The following is a 15,602-nucleotide window of genomic DNA, read 5'->3' on the forward strand; positions in this document are numbered from 1 at the left end:
TATAGTCCCTTGGGGGCTACCACATTGGGGAGAGCAAGTTTTGGAAAGTGAACCACTAAGAGAACATATTTGAGTTCAGTTTTTTAAGTATGATCTAAACCAATTTAAAGCATTTTCTTGAATTCCATAGACACTTAATTTTTAGAGAGTAATATCGTGTGGTCTACTATATCAAAGGCCCTTTTTTGAATCTAGAAATACTACAGCATTAATGTCTCCACGATCAATATCAAAAGCCCAGCTATCGGTCACCTCTAGTAGAGCAGTGACCGTAGAATGAATAGAGCGAAATCCAGATTGACTTTTTGAGAGAATGTCATGTTCATATAAGTACGCATATATTTGGTCATATATTATTCTTTCAAATACCTTGACCACTGCAGAGATAACCGAAATAGGACAGTAATTGTTCATATCACTCAAACTTCCCTGTTCAAATAAAGGAGTAACTTTAGCACATTTCCAGTCATCCCGGAATATGCTTGTAGTCAAAGAACAATAAAAAATCTTGTAAATAGAAATGCAAATTAAATCGACACATTCACGAATTAGTCTCGCAGATATTTTATCGAGACCGGTTTCTTTTCGATTTTTTATTTTAAGATTGGAGATTCTTGCACATTGTTGGAGCCTAAGAGCAAATTCAAACATGGAGACCATCCATTACATAGTTCTATTCCAAGTAGAAAGAATGATCAGCATGCCTTAGAAACAGCTCCAGCTTAAGACCAAAAATAAATACAGAACTCTTGAAAATAGCTTTATCAACAGATTATTAATTTTTTTTAAGTACAACTAAGCCACAGGTATATAAATGATAGAATTTACACAAAGATCTCCCCAATCTCTTTTGCTTTTAACCAGTGTAGGCATGCACATTACGTAATATCTACACTATGTATTTTTATCACGATGAATAAATACTTATCACAAATTATTTATAATCATAATTATTACTTTTATTATTTAAGTTATTATCACTATTGTAAAATATGTGAAGAACCCTGAAGATGTAATCAAATAAAGAAAAGGCAACAGATTTTGCGGGAGGAAACAGAACTCACCTGAGTTGTGCAGAGGGTAATGAATTAAACACATTTTGACAAAATTTTATGAAGTAATGTATTGTGTTTCAGAAACTTTTTAAACATGTAGATGTGAATCCAGAAGCATGCATATTTTCAATCATAAATCTCAAGAAAGATTTATACACACTGGTTTTATTTAAAACAAACTCTTTTCATGATTCATTTGAGAGAAAGGTTTAGAGTACAAGTTTCTCGCTTGGTTCCATGGGTAATCTCCACCATGAGAAGATCTTTTGACTTCAAACCAAGATTTTGAACCCTTTCATCGCCGATATTGACCAAAAACCAATTTCTCCTTAAAGTACAAATATAACTTGGGGACATAAGTTGTGAGAGGAAAGAGGAATATCAACTGGTGGATATTGATCGATTCAACACAAAATTAACAGACAATGACCCGAAATCAAAGGAAATTTATGAGAGGCGGTGAACACAACTGGTAAGTTGTCAAACGGTAAAGTTGCCAAGTTATAGTATTAATACCCGAAAAGTATCAATAAAACGAATATTCGACACCACCTCGATTTCTCGAAGAATACCACCTTCAATAAGGAGACTGGCAAACATTCAAAGATAAAACTGCAAATCCTACCTTGCTCAAGTTTGAAGTCACAAGTCACGGCCCGTTCACAGTATCAAGAACTTTCAAACATGGTTTCTGATGTTCACGCTCGATTAACAAATTTATACACAACTATAGCCTATGGAAGGCTTTCGATCACTTTACAGGATCTCTGTTTGCTCTGCAGAAAGTTTCTAACATGTCTACTCCTTGTCATTGACAGAGTGATTACTCTTTCTGGGAACAGGAGACGCACATGCAAGCGTTGTTGTGTAATAGTCACTAAATGAGTAATGCTTCATTGAGCCTTTCAATTCATTCATGAACGCATGCGCTGACGGGAATGTAGGTGACATGTCTAAATCCTCCGGGCTTGAGCCGGGCTTGCAGTATTTTTGGATGTACGTTCCCTGGTAGCCAGGCATATCGCCAAAAGTTTCTGCCTGTTGCTGTTAAGGTTACTTCTCACCTTCAGAGGCCGAAAAATTGTTTTTTTCTTTTATTGGATTAGATTGAAGTTAGACATTTTGCCTAACATTTAAAAAAAGAAAAGCTTTAGTCTCAAAAAGCGTCCGACTTATTTAGGAAAATGTATTTTCAAATAAAAGTTCATGAATCAGGAGGGTGTCATAATCTCGTAAATGGGCGAACCCCCTGGGTGTTATGCGCAGCAATTTCGCGTTATTTGCATATTTTGTTTACATCGCGTTTCGCGCACTTGGCAAAACTTCACACGTGAAAGTTCTCTGCTGGTGGAAAGTCTTCTCATCAATAAAAAAACAGAAATCCAAATTAGAGAGGAGTCCCTGGGCAAAGAATAAGAAAACAGGCCCAAAGAGGAGAGAAATGCCGCCATTTTGTCAGGAAAAAAAGTAGTCCTGGCACTCCTCTCCACGCTGGCATCCAAATTACGAACAAAGAAGTCGCCATCAAATCTACATTTGTCGTACATAAGGTTAAAAACGAAGTTTCCTTTCAATAAGCAAGTGCCAGTCTTGATACAAAACATAGGCAATCGCCTCAAATCTCATGAAATTATGAATAAACCTACCCGAGGGAACTCATTTTAGTGATAAGGGTATTACTTAAGCTGTCTGTCGATTCGCTGTTTTGCTTTTCAGCAGTTTCTCCAGCTTTACCTTTTTTGTCGAGGGTCTTCCCTTCGCTATTAAATTTTGCCCATTACTCAACGTTCAACGGAGCGAGATAAAAAAAACGTGACTGCTATGCGATACACTTCCCGGGAAAATCTTGATGCATTTGCGCATTGTCACTGACGCCAGAAGGTCCCGTCCTCCCATTGGTTCGCGGTTTCAGGAGGCGAGATAATAATAGGAAGCTTTAGCAACGACGGCGGTGAAGGCAAGGAAAACGTCGTGTCGAAATCTAACTTTTCGTTTTTGTAACTCTTTGGAGGTTATTCCGATATGTTTCACTTGGAAAATGCTGGCGAACCATTCAGGGACTATATCATTACGAACGGCGTTAAAGTAAGGAAAACCCTAAAGAAAAACCTCGAGAAAACCTAAATTTTGGTTATTTCACGTTATTAGGGAGCTTTAGCAACGACGACGGCGACGGCAACGAGAACGGCAGGAAACAATAGGCTTAATGAGCAAAAATAATCGCCCTGCACGTGCGTTTAACATTTTGGTACATTTCTTTGCCGTTCTCGGCATAACAACAACGTGAAATAACCAAACTTTAGGTTTTCTCGAGAACGTGAGTGCATGACGGTTGATTTTCCTTTCTTTCTCCTTACTTTAACTCCATTCGTAGTGATATAGTCCCTGAATAGTTCGCCAGCATTTTCCAAGTGAAACACATCGGAATAACCTCGAAAGAGTTACAAAAACGAAAAGTTAGGTTTCGACACGACGTTTTCGTTGCCGTCGCCGTCGTCGTTGCTAAAGGGAGCTTTCATCAGAAATCCGTTTCTCCGCTTTATCTCAACCAAAACTTTCGTTCAAGGGTTCGTTTTAAAGCTTTTGAAACGCTTCTCGACACTAAACCGAAAGTGAAATCATTATTTTAGCGCGAGGCGTTCAGTTGCAGAAAAACACAAAAGTGATATTTTTGGTAAACGCGAATTAAATATAAACAAAAGTATACTGATTTGATGCCACGCAATTAGCCCGCATTGTTAAAGCCTTTTGGAAAAGGATAATAGCTTCTCCGCCCAAAAGTCGCAAGTTCTTCCATCAACAGCCTTCTTACTCTCATCGGACAAAGGCCGAACGCGTGCGAACGGCTATCGGAAATGCAGTTTGTGAGCCCTCGTGGTAAAAATGCCAGCGGCTACTCCCATTTCAGAAAGACACACTTGAACCATTAACGCGACTGTTAACCTGAAGCCGCAATGCGATAAACAACAGATTGTGAACCTGGAAAATTTTTTTATTTTAACTACCGAAGTCAAATACAACGATTTGCAGGCTAAAAAGTTATTGCTGTTGAGTTGCGGTATTCATTACATAGAAATAAAGATGGAAGCTTATATTTAAACCACTTTACTGACTATTATTATTTCTAAGGGATATTTTTTTTATTAGTTAGCTCGTTTCTGAAACACAAATCGTCTTTTCACGAAAAACAGCAAATGAAAAAAATAAAACGAGCAGAGAACAACATAATTATTTAATCTTATTACAACTTAACTACAGAACTACTGCAGTGATGCAACCATCACACTCCGCTGGATATGTTCAAAAATTATTTAGACTAATAGAGCGTTCTACGACTTACCATTGAGCTCACTGCTGCCTTCATCAGATATTGAATTTGGCAGTTCTAGTTGCCCCTGCCCATCTGTTACTATAGCAGAGTTCTCGCATTTTCCCGTAGACGATTTTGCCAGGCGAAAGATCTTCAGCGAGAAACCACCAATTCCAAATTGAAGAGCTTGCTTCTTCAATCCCAAAAATTCTGTCAGATGTTTTTTAAATGCGAATACTCTTGTGTGTTTATCTTTGTCGACTGGAACCCGGCTACGGTGGGGTTCGATTACGACTTCTTCGCCTCTTCGGAAAAAACTCACTATCACTTTTATAGTTCCACTCATGGCTGACATGGCTGTACCGTATGAACAAACAACGTGTTTGAAATATTACAGCGGGAGGTTTCGTAGGCTCGAGTGCCGGAAATTGTTCTGCAAAATGATTCCGCGCTCTTCCGGCCAAAAAGTAAGAAAATGACAGGAAATTCTATAGTTACCTTTAATGTGGTTACTTCGTAATCTAGAAAAAATACAAAATGCTCTTCTGATCTCATCTTTCTAAAAAGAAGTATCGATAATGTCGGCCCATGTCGGTAGTCGGTTAATTATTTTTCTGTCGGTAGTCGATTAATTTTTTTTCTGTCGGTAGTCGGTAATTTTTTTCTCGTTTTGTCGGTAGTCAGTAGAATTTTTCGCTCTTTGTCGCTAGTAGGCTAACCCCATTCACACCCTCTATATAGATTTGACCGCTTTTCGTGAAATTTCGCCAAAAAATTCCAGGGATAATGACGAACGAAAGTGTGTCAGGAAATTTTGAATTTTGAAATATTTTTCACGTTGTGTCCATTTGCACAACACGTTTCGCATATTTCACGCTTGTCTAACTTTAGATGCGGATATCTAGACAACCAATCAGAATATCGGAAAAGCCTGACACACTTTTGTTAATTGATGCCTTGTGAATAAAACTGTGCAGCCATTTTGCCCGTGCAGCGGGATCCGATACCCGGTAAATTGAACAGAAGGACCCTCGGTCGTTTCACGCTTTACCGGCTTCTGATACTCCCTAAATAAAAAAAAAAAACGCCTAAATTGTATTTTTTTCGTAAACTGAATTTATTAAGCTTTCCTTTGATGTATAGTTTAAAAGGGTTTTCTCGAAACTATCGCGCGTACGAGTTTTTTCCCGAAGAACACCTGCGAACTGAAGGTGGGAAGTAACCTGAACTGACCTTTATCCTGCCTCGAATAACTGAGCTACAATCTAAAGTGGCCAATAAACAATAAATTAAAGATGAGATTAATGGATTAGTAGAGAATAGATGAGTAACGGTATGATATAGTATACTGTGGTCACCCAAAATTGAATCACACATATTTCGATTTCTGATCACTAGATAGTTGTTGAACCATGCAAAGCTACATGAGAATTTTCTCATTTACACCGTACTAAGGTGACGGGTTTAGAGATGAGACTCAATGTATGGTTTCTTCCTGAGATTTTGAGTTTTTCAACTGTTTCAGTCTTACAACATTTTGCGCTGTTTAAATAGACGCTAAAAATTCGTACGCCACAACATCGATTGCACAGATATCTAATCAAAGTGAAAGTGCGTGTGTGGGTGTGTTTCAACTGAAAACAAAAGACAAATGTTTAAATGCAAAATATAACTATTGCTAGACGAAATAAAATTAACTTACAACCTGTTGGGTATCCGTATGAATCTTCCTTGAAGAGAATAAAACTAACGTAGGTGACGAAGAACAAAATGGCTTAGTTGAAAGCAACTAATGGACAAGCACTGGCGCACGAAGCAAAGCGTATATTGATGAGAATAAATATGTACAGTCATAACTTGGCGCGAAACCGAGAATAGAAAACAATAGCAATTCTAGTTTTTACACGTTGTGTGATAACGAAGATATGCAATGTTAAGGTTCGTATCAAAACATGCTTTTTCATCACAAACACCTTCATTATTCCACGCCTTTTTTCATCAGCGTTGCCCCCTCGAGAGTTCTTTAATAGCGTTGCAGGTAGAGTCCTTGTAAATTTAAACAAGCGGGTGCTCTGTCCTACTTATTTCAGCTAAAAAAATGATTCGATTTAGCGCCCTCGTTCCTGGGAGCGCCCCCCACGAATTAGGTTTTTGAAAAGAAGCGCCCCATTCTCGTAAACGCCCCTGTTGAGATAGCACCCTCATTTCAATGATTGCCCCTATTCCAATAAGAGTCCCTACTCTGTTTCAGTGATAACACTGCTTGAGTGCATGGACATTGAGACACAATCCCTTGATTGAGAACAAACGTGGTTCATCTTCCTTCAACTGCTCACGCAAAGCTCATTACAGAAACAGTGGTCTTCGCCTCAGTCTCTCGACTATCAAGACCACGTGAGGGAATAGTTCCTTCAAACGAATAATGTCTCAAAATTCTGTGATGACTGCTTTGCCAGTCGTCGTTTTAGCTAGGAAGGACCCAGGGACAACAAGTCCGTTTTCCAATTGGATATTTTTGTTAGCAAAGTTACGTAAAAGTTCAGCTAATTACTCATAGACCGAGAGTGAGGTCGTTACGGAAAAATTTCCAACGAGACCTTACCCTAGATTTGAGATTTTTCCGTAACAACCCAACGGCTGAGGTTTTTAAATTGTTTATTATATTGCTCACAAACTGAAGAAATTAAAAATTTAAAGCGAAATCGCCAATTTACATCCCGCAGCGCGTGCGTTTTCCTCTTCATTCATCGACTCAAACCCACGTTAAACTATGCATAACTTAGACACAACGTGCGCACTGATTGATCAAAAATCTATTTGCCTGTATAATCTTAAAAACTGAAACATCTTCCCCTTTTGTGAAATGGCGCCACACGGGGCGAATTTCCTGATTTTAATTTGGTAAAGGCCTTTGGTTTGGAGGAAACGAAGAGGACACTTTGAACGCCAAAGACACCGACAAAGATCTTATTTTTCTAACATTAACAAATTTTATATTTAAAATTCAGTTAAACTGACTGGTTGCTCCGTTTTAAGCCTTTATTTTTCGCTGCTTGGTTAAAGTGAAAAGCTTAAAAAATTTTCGATACAGAATTCTCCAAACTGCCTGTCGAGAAGGAAAAGCTCTCAATTTTTGCTTCAAGAAAATTATAACGCCAAACTGACTGAATTTTCATCTAGATATATTCGGAAAATCATGTTTACTGACGAGAACAACAGACCGATTGCAAAATGAATGTTCACTCAAGATTGATACCAATTTGGATGGAGGAAACGCGCCTGAGGAAACGCGATCTCAATGGTAAGCAAGTTCTGGCCACACAAAGTGCGTTGCCTTCTTCCCAATTGAAATTTTCTTCAGTTGCACTTTATAATTATTTTGTGCTTTTATTTTGCTTATTGCTATCTCACGTTAGTTTTTTTTTACCATTTTTTTTAACAAATTTTTCCGAGCTGCTGCTCTCATTCAGCGATAAATCAATTGCAGTCTTCGCTATTCTGGCCGATGGTTTATTCAGTTTCCGTTGCTTTGACTGGTTTATCGCACTTTTTCACGGTTTTCATGGGAAAATAAGATTAGATTTATCTCATTCTCTCTAAGAAACTTCACTCACTCACTCAGTCAAGTCTATGTCGTAAAAGCAATACTGAACCGCACTTTCTATTGGTTTACCGGCTGATAAACCACTTAGTTGGCTACAGAAAATTTTTGGGTTTCACTAAAACAGAAATACGAGCCAACTACTTCCCTTGACTCCATAGACAATTTAATTAGTTTTTCAACAAATAGGTTTGTTGACTTGCTTATGCTAAAAACCATGCCTGGCAGCCCGAAGTGTAGTTGATACCCCTAATGTTTGAGGCTCTGGTTTTTTTATTCTGACGTGAATGAATTTGTCGCCATTGTCCCCGTTAGGGCCTACAGGTTTGTTAACCGGGGGAAATATTTAAAGATAATACAAGACACAAAAAGAACGGTTTCTTCCACCCAATAATCCATTTTATTAATTTTGTCATCAATAAGACATATTAGCTTGCATTTACTAAAATCTGTGCTCAGCAGCCAGTAGCTTAGCCTAGCCCCTAATGTTTGAAGTTCAACTGTTTTTATTGAACGAGGATGACACCCATAGCTTTGATAAGTTTGTCGCCGTTATCTCCACTGTGCTTTGCCACGTCGCCACACGAATTGCTCTCGTCTGGATATCCAGCGGTACCAAACCCGATTCGTAAATCGCTGGACTTGCAATCGTTTTCATTGTTTCCCAAGATAACAATTCGTGCTTTCGAATGATTTAACAGATCACTCACAGCGTTGAAACCTTCTCTATTACAATTTTGCTGTAAGGAGGCTTCAGCAACTAGAGACTTCCATGCATCTCGGCCCAGTGAGGTTTTGCGATATTGGTCATCGGCAATCAGAGAGTGCAGTGAGCTTGTCGCTTGGTTCAAAACGATAAATTTGCTTTCCGCACCAACCTTCATACCCAGGCAGATCTTGGTAAAGGATGTGCTCCAATAGGTTGGCAGCTTGGTCTCTCCGGCGTCCAAATTCTGCCCGCTTGAAGGTTCGTACTCCATCTTGTGGCTCCAAAAAGGTGAGTCATATTTAAATGTGGACTATAAGAGAAAACAAAAGGATCTTAAGCCTTAGATCATGTTGCGCTCTTAAATTGCCCTCATAGTAGCTAGATAATTACAACCCCAAACAACTGTTATTTTCCAAAAACTAATCAGTTTTATACCTCAACTATCAATTCGCGAGTCAAAGGCAAGAATATTGTCGATGAAGTTGTCACAAGTTCCAATCCAACTAAAAATATTATTAAACCAGAGATTCTCTTCAACAGCGAGCTACCGTGCTCATGTTCTATCTGCTTCATTGCAGATTTCCCTAAAATCTTTGAAAGTGCGCAGACATTTATTGTTGTTACAAATTCGTGGGTTTTGGTAATTGCTCTCACCCAGGACACTCACATCATTCTTTTGAATAAAACTTTTAGAGTGCTTTTTATTTCACTAGCGTCATATATTCATTACGATTTTTTAAATTCATACGTATCACTGCTTTGGGTTTGAAAGTTGTAACAAACCAATGAGGTACTTGGATATGGTGCTAAATTACTATATAGCATATCCCAGACGGACATAGAATGCAACTTAGTTATTGCAGCTAACATTTACTAATAAAAATTCCATATAAAAAGTTTAAAGAACAGTTCAAAAATGGTGAGAATATTATCATAGGATGTGTAGTGTATAGGGTGCCAACTAGCATGTAATATGCGCGACGTAATGCGATGCGTGATGGTGAGATGTAATACCCTCGAGACCTGCATATATAGACAGCGTGTGTTTAATTATTTTGTTAGTTCTCTTAGGTACGTGAATAAAACCGATTTCATTTTAACCGCTGTGTATTACAGGATAAAATGGCTTCTCTTCAACTACCTTTGTGCCGTCGATCTTCATTACCAGTGTCCATCCTTTACCTCCACAATCGCCGAGACCATCGCAATCCATGTTACAATAAACAGGAAGTTTCGTAGATTCATCCACCTGGAGCATGTATTCCTTGTTCGCTCTTTATCCACCGAAAAAAAGGAATTTCTTTAGAGCATGTCTATGAGTATTGTTATTTTCAGCGTTTTCTTTTTTATATATTTACACATTAAGATATCAGGACCACTTACTTTTCTCCGCGTTCAAAGGCGTATTTGCAAGACTTGGGTGGTTCAGGAGGCGGCGGTTCTAGATAAAAAAAGGGATAACCAAAACTTTAAACTGCTTCTGGATTTTTACAGATTTTCAAAGAAGGACAAATACAAATTAAAATAGGAAGAAAATGAAGATTTGACGAGTGAATTTCAAAGTACAATTCTGTAATACCTGGGCAAGGAGATTTCAAATTCTCAATAATTTCCTAGAGCTCATCCAACTTTGCGTCTGCACTCTTGCAGTGTTTCGTGACTCCTTTTCCAGCATCTGCGAAAATGATTTAATGCATTAGGAAAATAACTGCAATAACCTTCATCACTGCAACGTCTGATCCTTACTCGAAAAAATAAACTGATCGGGTTGACGGTGAAGAGAGATAATTTGGCAGAGAAAAAGAGCACTGTTAATAAGCCTTTGATTGCCTTTCAGCTTAAAAGCCAAATTCTCCTCAGCTAAGGCCACAGTAGTTCTCACTTTTCAAAGAGAGTTTTCGAAAGTTAATCAGGTCCTACACATTGATTGGTTTCAGGTATTGATCAGCATACTGTGCAATGGTCAGCCAATCACAGAAAAACAGTTTTTGAAGTGAGTCTTAATAACTATAGATACGAAAACAAATTATGAAGGTTTCGAAGAAAGCATAAATAGCTATAGATATGAACACTCGCTGCAGTGACTTTAGAAAAACACGTTACTGGACTATATTTCCAGAGTAGAGGGAAAATACCCCCGCATGTCTAGCTATAGCGTTTTCATGGTAAAGGCTCTAACATTAGGTTAAAAAACAAACTTACATGATTCGCTCCGACGAAGGGCTAACGCTCGAAACGTCAGCTTTTGTAATCGTTACGGTGGCCAATTTACCATTTCAACTTTGTTGATATATTCAAATTATTTCGTTACCCCCACCGAAGCAGCCCCAAACAGTTTCTTTAGAAACTATCAGCCTTTATTACATGATAACACTTTCGCTTTGATTGACTATTGAAAATACCATGGGAACGGATTAGTTTACGTGATGAATTTCAAAACAAACCAAATTTATCACAATTTGAATTATTTTTCCATCAATTTTCCGAGGGAGCCGACTTTGTTAGGGTACAGATCTAGAGCCCCCGTAATAACATCTCAAACGAACGATTCTAAATCAAACATCGCCAAGGAAAACTATTGAAACGAAACGCGACGATTTTTGGGCAGATAACTATTCGGTAAAAATTGATTTCAGATAAAGATAAATTTGAATTATTTGACTTTTCAGTAATTTGCTTTTGCGAACTTCTAACAAATAACGTCTCTTTATAATTAAGAAACATGAAATAAAATCCGTATATTTCTTTTTAAACGTTTGACTTACTAAGAGAAAATGTTAAGGGAGTGCACCAAAATACAGTTATGACTCAAACCACACCTCATGGTTATTTAGACATGGGTCTTTTTAATTAGTGGCGGCGTTACAGATTTTTTAAGCCATGGCATAGTAGATCAGCTACGGACTGAAGGCTGAAACACTTTAATAATTTCCTATTAAAGGGTAGGTGGTTTGGACCGATATCAGATGAACGGTAAATCAATGTTGATTGTAAGGATGTCAATCAATTTGTACTTGTAAAGGTTCTTTAATCAAATGAAGAGGTTAACGACTCAAGTACACTTTGTGTGGTTATGTTTAAGTCTCCACGTGTGCTCTGAAGAAAATATTGTGATGATAGGTTTTCGCGCGCTAAACTGGGAAACTGAACCATCGCGGAAGGCACATCAATAACGAGGGGAACTGGCTTTGTAGAGTGACTCGGCAGCGAGAACGGAAACTCGCCACGATTTCCTGGCACACGGAGATCTACTTCGAGCGAGCTTGTGCAGACGTCAAGGATGAGACAGCGTTTTGTTTCCACAGCAGACTTTATTCCTAGAGCACTCTAACATACATCATGCCAGAGTCAAGACTAACTTGTAATCATCAGAGCTGTGCAATGTAGCTGCTTATGAACTAACTGGTGTGAGATGCTATTGTTATCTAAATCGATCATATTTTAACAGTATAACAAAAGAAGCGGCAAAGGTCTCTTTTAAGTTAAACGAAAACTTCTTATAAATATTCCCACCTGTTTCTATGACGAAAAGAATTTCAAATTAAAAGGACGGATACAATAAACTCGAGGCCATTAAAAATAGGAAACTCAGGTGAGAATTCACAGCTCTGGTATAGAAAATATACCTATCTTAATTGCAGTAGCGCAGCTAAGGAAATAAAAGTGGAAAAGTAATTAAAAGTTTCTGCTTATCTACGCAAGGTTGGTGTGGAAACTATCGTATGAAAGGAAATTAGAATAACGCGTTTAAACTCAGCTGCTAACTACCATGGGAACTAATTTTTCCAGAAAGGCCATTAACACATATTTACCAAAAATTTCACTAGAATTGAACAAGAAAAGTACCGAGATACAGCTGTACAATTTAACTTGACTATTCAAAATTTACTTGTGGCTTTTTAACTTTTTAAAACATCGCAATGAAAGAAACTCGCATGAATTGAGAACGCTAAAATTCCAAAAACAACGAATAAATATGCTTAAACATCCACAGGGAAAAATCAATAAATTTTCCCGTAACAATATGCTTCATAAATAAATGGGAACATCACTCAGGGTGTAAGTTGTCAGAAATCAACACAAATCATTCTGCTTAGTTACAGCAAATGCTGAGGTCCGATATGTAACAGCAGTTAGCTATAAAGACAGCGTAATTTTACATCCATGACAGTCAAGCTAGACTACTTTTTCGGGAGATAATGGTAAATGACGCTTATCACCATCTATGAGCTCCATAGGCTACAATGTCTGCAATCTACTGTAAGGATTGACTGAACATGTTTTCTGATTAAATGAAGAAGTCAGCGGTCTAGTCAAAAGCCCTTGTTTATATGACTTTGTATGTCAAATGGAGGAAACACTCGCAATAACCCCGATGGAAAATAATGGTCGGAAAAGCGATTTCAAAGCGTGAAACATGCGTTCACATCGGTTGGCGAGTTTAGAAAGCACTCATCGGCAGAGCGCTTAAAATAAAAAACATCAATAATTCATGCCGAAAGCTCTTACCGGAGGTCATGAAGAAATATCTAATTACCTGACGAGCACACAGGGTTTTATTTCCTGACAGGTATGGTAATTGTTCTGAAAATGCTGAAACTACTATTAACATCATTCCATAGAACAGCTTGTGGAGGCGCGGGGGCCTCATGGTTAGTGCGCTCGATTCCGGATCGAGTTGTCCGGGTTGGAGCCCCGACCGGGACATTGTGTTGTCTTCTTAGGCGCTTTACTCTCACAGTGCCTCTCTTCACCCAGGTGCATAAATGGGTACCGGCAATTTAATGCGATGGACTAGCATCCCATCCAGGGGGGAGTAGAAATACTCCTAGTCACTTCATGCTGCAGAAACCGGAGTTAAGCACCGGCCCAATGGGCCACTAGGCTCGTAAACAGACTTTACTATAGGACAGCTTAGGGATATTATGAAAGACGATAAACAACACCACTCTATGCCATAATTGACCATAAAAATGTACAACATCTCGCTCTAAAATACTACCGACTTTGATTTAGGGACCAAAACACGAATTGAAAATTACGTGCAAGATTATTCTTGGCCTAGTTTTATTTGAATGGTCCCCTGACCGTTCCATAACGGTGGAGGAAAAAAAAGATCTTAAAACGATAAAAGACACAAAGAGAACAGCATCTTTCACCCTATAATCCATTTTATTATTATTTTCAACAACGAGACTTTTTAGCCTACATTTTACTAAAGACTGAGCCTAGCAGCCAGTAGCTTAGCCTAGTCCCTAATGCTCGAAGTTCAACTATTTTTACTGAACAAAGATGTACCCCATGGCTTTGATGAATTTGTCACCATTATCTCCACCGTGCTTGGCCACATTGCCACACGAGTTGGTATTGTCTGGATATCCAGCGGTACCAAACCCGATCCGGGAATCACTGGACGTGCAGTCGTTTTCATTGTTACCCACGATTCCAATTCGTGCCTTAGCAGAATTGGCGTTCACACTCCGGACGTTGAAACCCTCCTTTTGGCAGTTGTTTTGCAGGGAAGCACCAGTGATCAACTTCTTCCATTCGTCCCGACCCAGTGAGGTTTTGCGATATTTGCCATCTGCAATCAGGGCGTACAGCGAGCTTGCATTTCGGTTCAAAACAAAGAACTTGGTGACCTCACCAACCTTCATACCGAGACAGATCTTGGTGAAGGGTGTGTTCCAGTAGGTTGGTAACTTAGTCTCTTGGTCATCCAAGCCAGTCTCCCCTTCAGGGAGGCCGTATTCTTTCTTGTTCGTCCAAAACGGTGAATCGAATTTAAACGTTTGCTACAAGAGAAAATAAGAGTTGAGATTTTCGATAAAAACGGTTGCGTCCTTATCCTCATTTTAATGCAACTATAGCTATTGTAAACCTAACCATTTCTAACTTGAATGTTAATGTAATTTCCATCGAGGAGACAACCGAACTAAGTGGGAGGCTAACACTACAACATTAACTCTGTGGTTACCTTTGCACCGTTAATCTTCATTACCAACGTCCAACCTCCGCCTCCACAGTCGCCAAGACCTGCTCCATCCATGTTGCAGAAAACAGGCAGCTTCTTGCAGCCGTTCAAGTCGACCGTATATGCCTTGTTCTCTTTTGACCTAAAAGAAACAATTCTTTTAAATAGTTTTTTTACAAAATGCAGGAGTACCTTTGTTTTTCATTGTTTTTTCACCATGTTTCCGCGTTAAAAAAGATGAACAAACTTACCCGGTCGCATCATAAATCTCCTTGCAAGACATGAGTGGTGCAGGAGGTACCACTAGAAGGAAAGGTTAAGCATAACAACTAGAAAATCAAAAATATTTTGTGAAATCGTAGTTCTAATATAGATCAGTTTAACCCGCAAGGAATAGAAATACTGAAATGTAAGAAAGACGTAACGAAAAACTACATTTTCATATCACCTGGACTCGGACAGTCCTTTTCTTCCATCATATCCTTTAGCTCATCCAACTTCATATCTGCACTCTTGCAGAATTTGCTTCCTCCTTTTCCAGCATCTGCGAAAATGGTGAAATTCACCAGGAAAATAATCACAAAAACCTTCATCGCTGCAACTTCTGACTCTCACACTTCAAGCTAAACCGATAGGGTTTGCAGTTAGGAAAGATGGATTGGCCACTAGAGAGGACATCATTTATAAATCCATAATTGCTATGAAGCTTAAAACCTTTATTCTCAATGACTAAGGCAGCGATGGATCTCACTTTTCTCGTGGGAGATTTCAGAAATCAATCAGTTCCCACATATGATTTGTTTATCACTTGTGAGTGGCAGTTTTGAAGGTTTTTCAAGAAAGTCCAAATAACCATAGATACGGACGCTTGAATCAGTGACCTTGGCTGAAAAGTTTTAACCATTATTCATAATAAGTAAACATGGGAAGGGAAAATACCACCAGATGTCTGC

At 38.6% G+C, this 15,602-nt stretch overlaps 2 protein-coding genes across 3 annotated transcripts; both read right to left on the reverse strand.

The window, feature by feature from the left end:
• Nucleotides 1-8,343: 8,343 nt before the first annotated feature.
• On the reverse strand, nt 8,344-10,986 carry LOC111326530 (putative skeletal organic matrix protein 5). 2 transcript variants are annotated; one of them, XM_022930542.2, is made up of 5 exons: nt 10,878-10,986; nt 10,255-10,350; nt 10,059-10,116; nt 9,817-9,949; nt 8,344-8,985 (listed from the first exon to the last, which is right to left on the reverse strand). In XM_022930542.2, exons 4-5 carry the CDS (start codon nt 9,931-9,933, stop codon nt 8,473-8,475), a joined length of 630 nt encoding a protein of 209 aa, XP_022786277.2. In that variant the 5' UTR covers nt 9,934-9,949; nt 10,059-10,116; nt 10,255-10,350; nt 10,878-10,986; the 3' UTR covers nt 8,344-8,472. The 2 variants fall into 2 exon arrangements, with proteins under 2 accessions (XP_022786277.2, XP_088582045.1); XM_088725919.1 differs by lacking the exon at nt 10,878-10,986 and adding an exon at nt 10,422-10,462.
• A 2,840-nt stretch (nt 10,987-13,826) lies between these two features.
• On the reverse strand, nt 13,827-15,314 carry LOC111326495 (putative skeletal organic matrix protein 5). Its single transcript, XM_022930507.2, has 4 exons — nt 15,098-15,314; nt 14,901-14,952; nt 14,653-14,791; nt 13,827-14,470 (listed from the first exon to the last, which is right to left on the reverse strand). Exons 1-4 carry the CDS (start codon nt 15,240-15,242, stop codon nt 13,955-13,957), a joined length of 852 nt encoding a protein of 283 aa, XP_022786242.2. The 5' UTR covers nt 15,243-15,314; the 3' UTR covers nt 13,827-13,954.
• Nucleotides 15,315-15,602: the final 288 nt, after the last annotated feature.

The sequence above is a fragment of the Stylophora pistillata genome, chromosome 6 (genome assembly GCF_964205215.1).
Source record: "Stylophora pistillata chromosome 6, jaStyPist1.2, whole genome shotgun sequence".
NCBI lineage: Eukaryota > Metazoa > Cnidaria > Anthozoa > Scleractinia > Pocilloporidae > Stylophora > Stylophora pistillata.

Coding starts and splice junctions, on each gene's coding strand:
- LOC111326530 (XM_022930542.2), bottom strand. CDS start 9,933: ATGCTCCAGGTGGATGAATCTACGAAACTTCCTGTTTATTGTAACATG. Junction 8,986..9,816: donor TGAAGATCGACGGCACAAAG/GTAGTTGAAGAG, acceptor TTTCTCTTATAG/TCCACATTTAAATATGACTC.
- LOC111326495 (XM_022930507.2), bottom strand. CDS start 15,242: ATGAAGGTTTTTGTGATTATTTTCCTGGTGAATTTCACCATTTTCGCA. Junction 14,953..15,097: donor AAAGGACTGTCCGAGTCCAG/GTGATATGAAAA, acceptor CTTTCCTTCTAG/TGGTACCTCCTGCACCACTC. Junction 14,471..14,652: donor TGAAGATTAACGGTGCAAAG/GTAACCACAGAG, acceptor TTTCTCTTGTAG/CAAACGTTTAAATTCGATTC.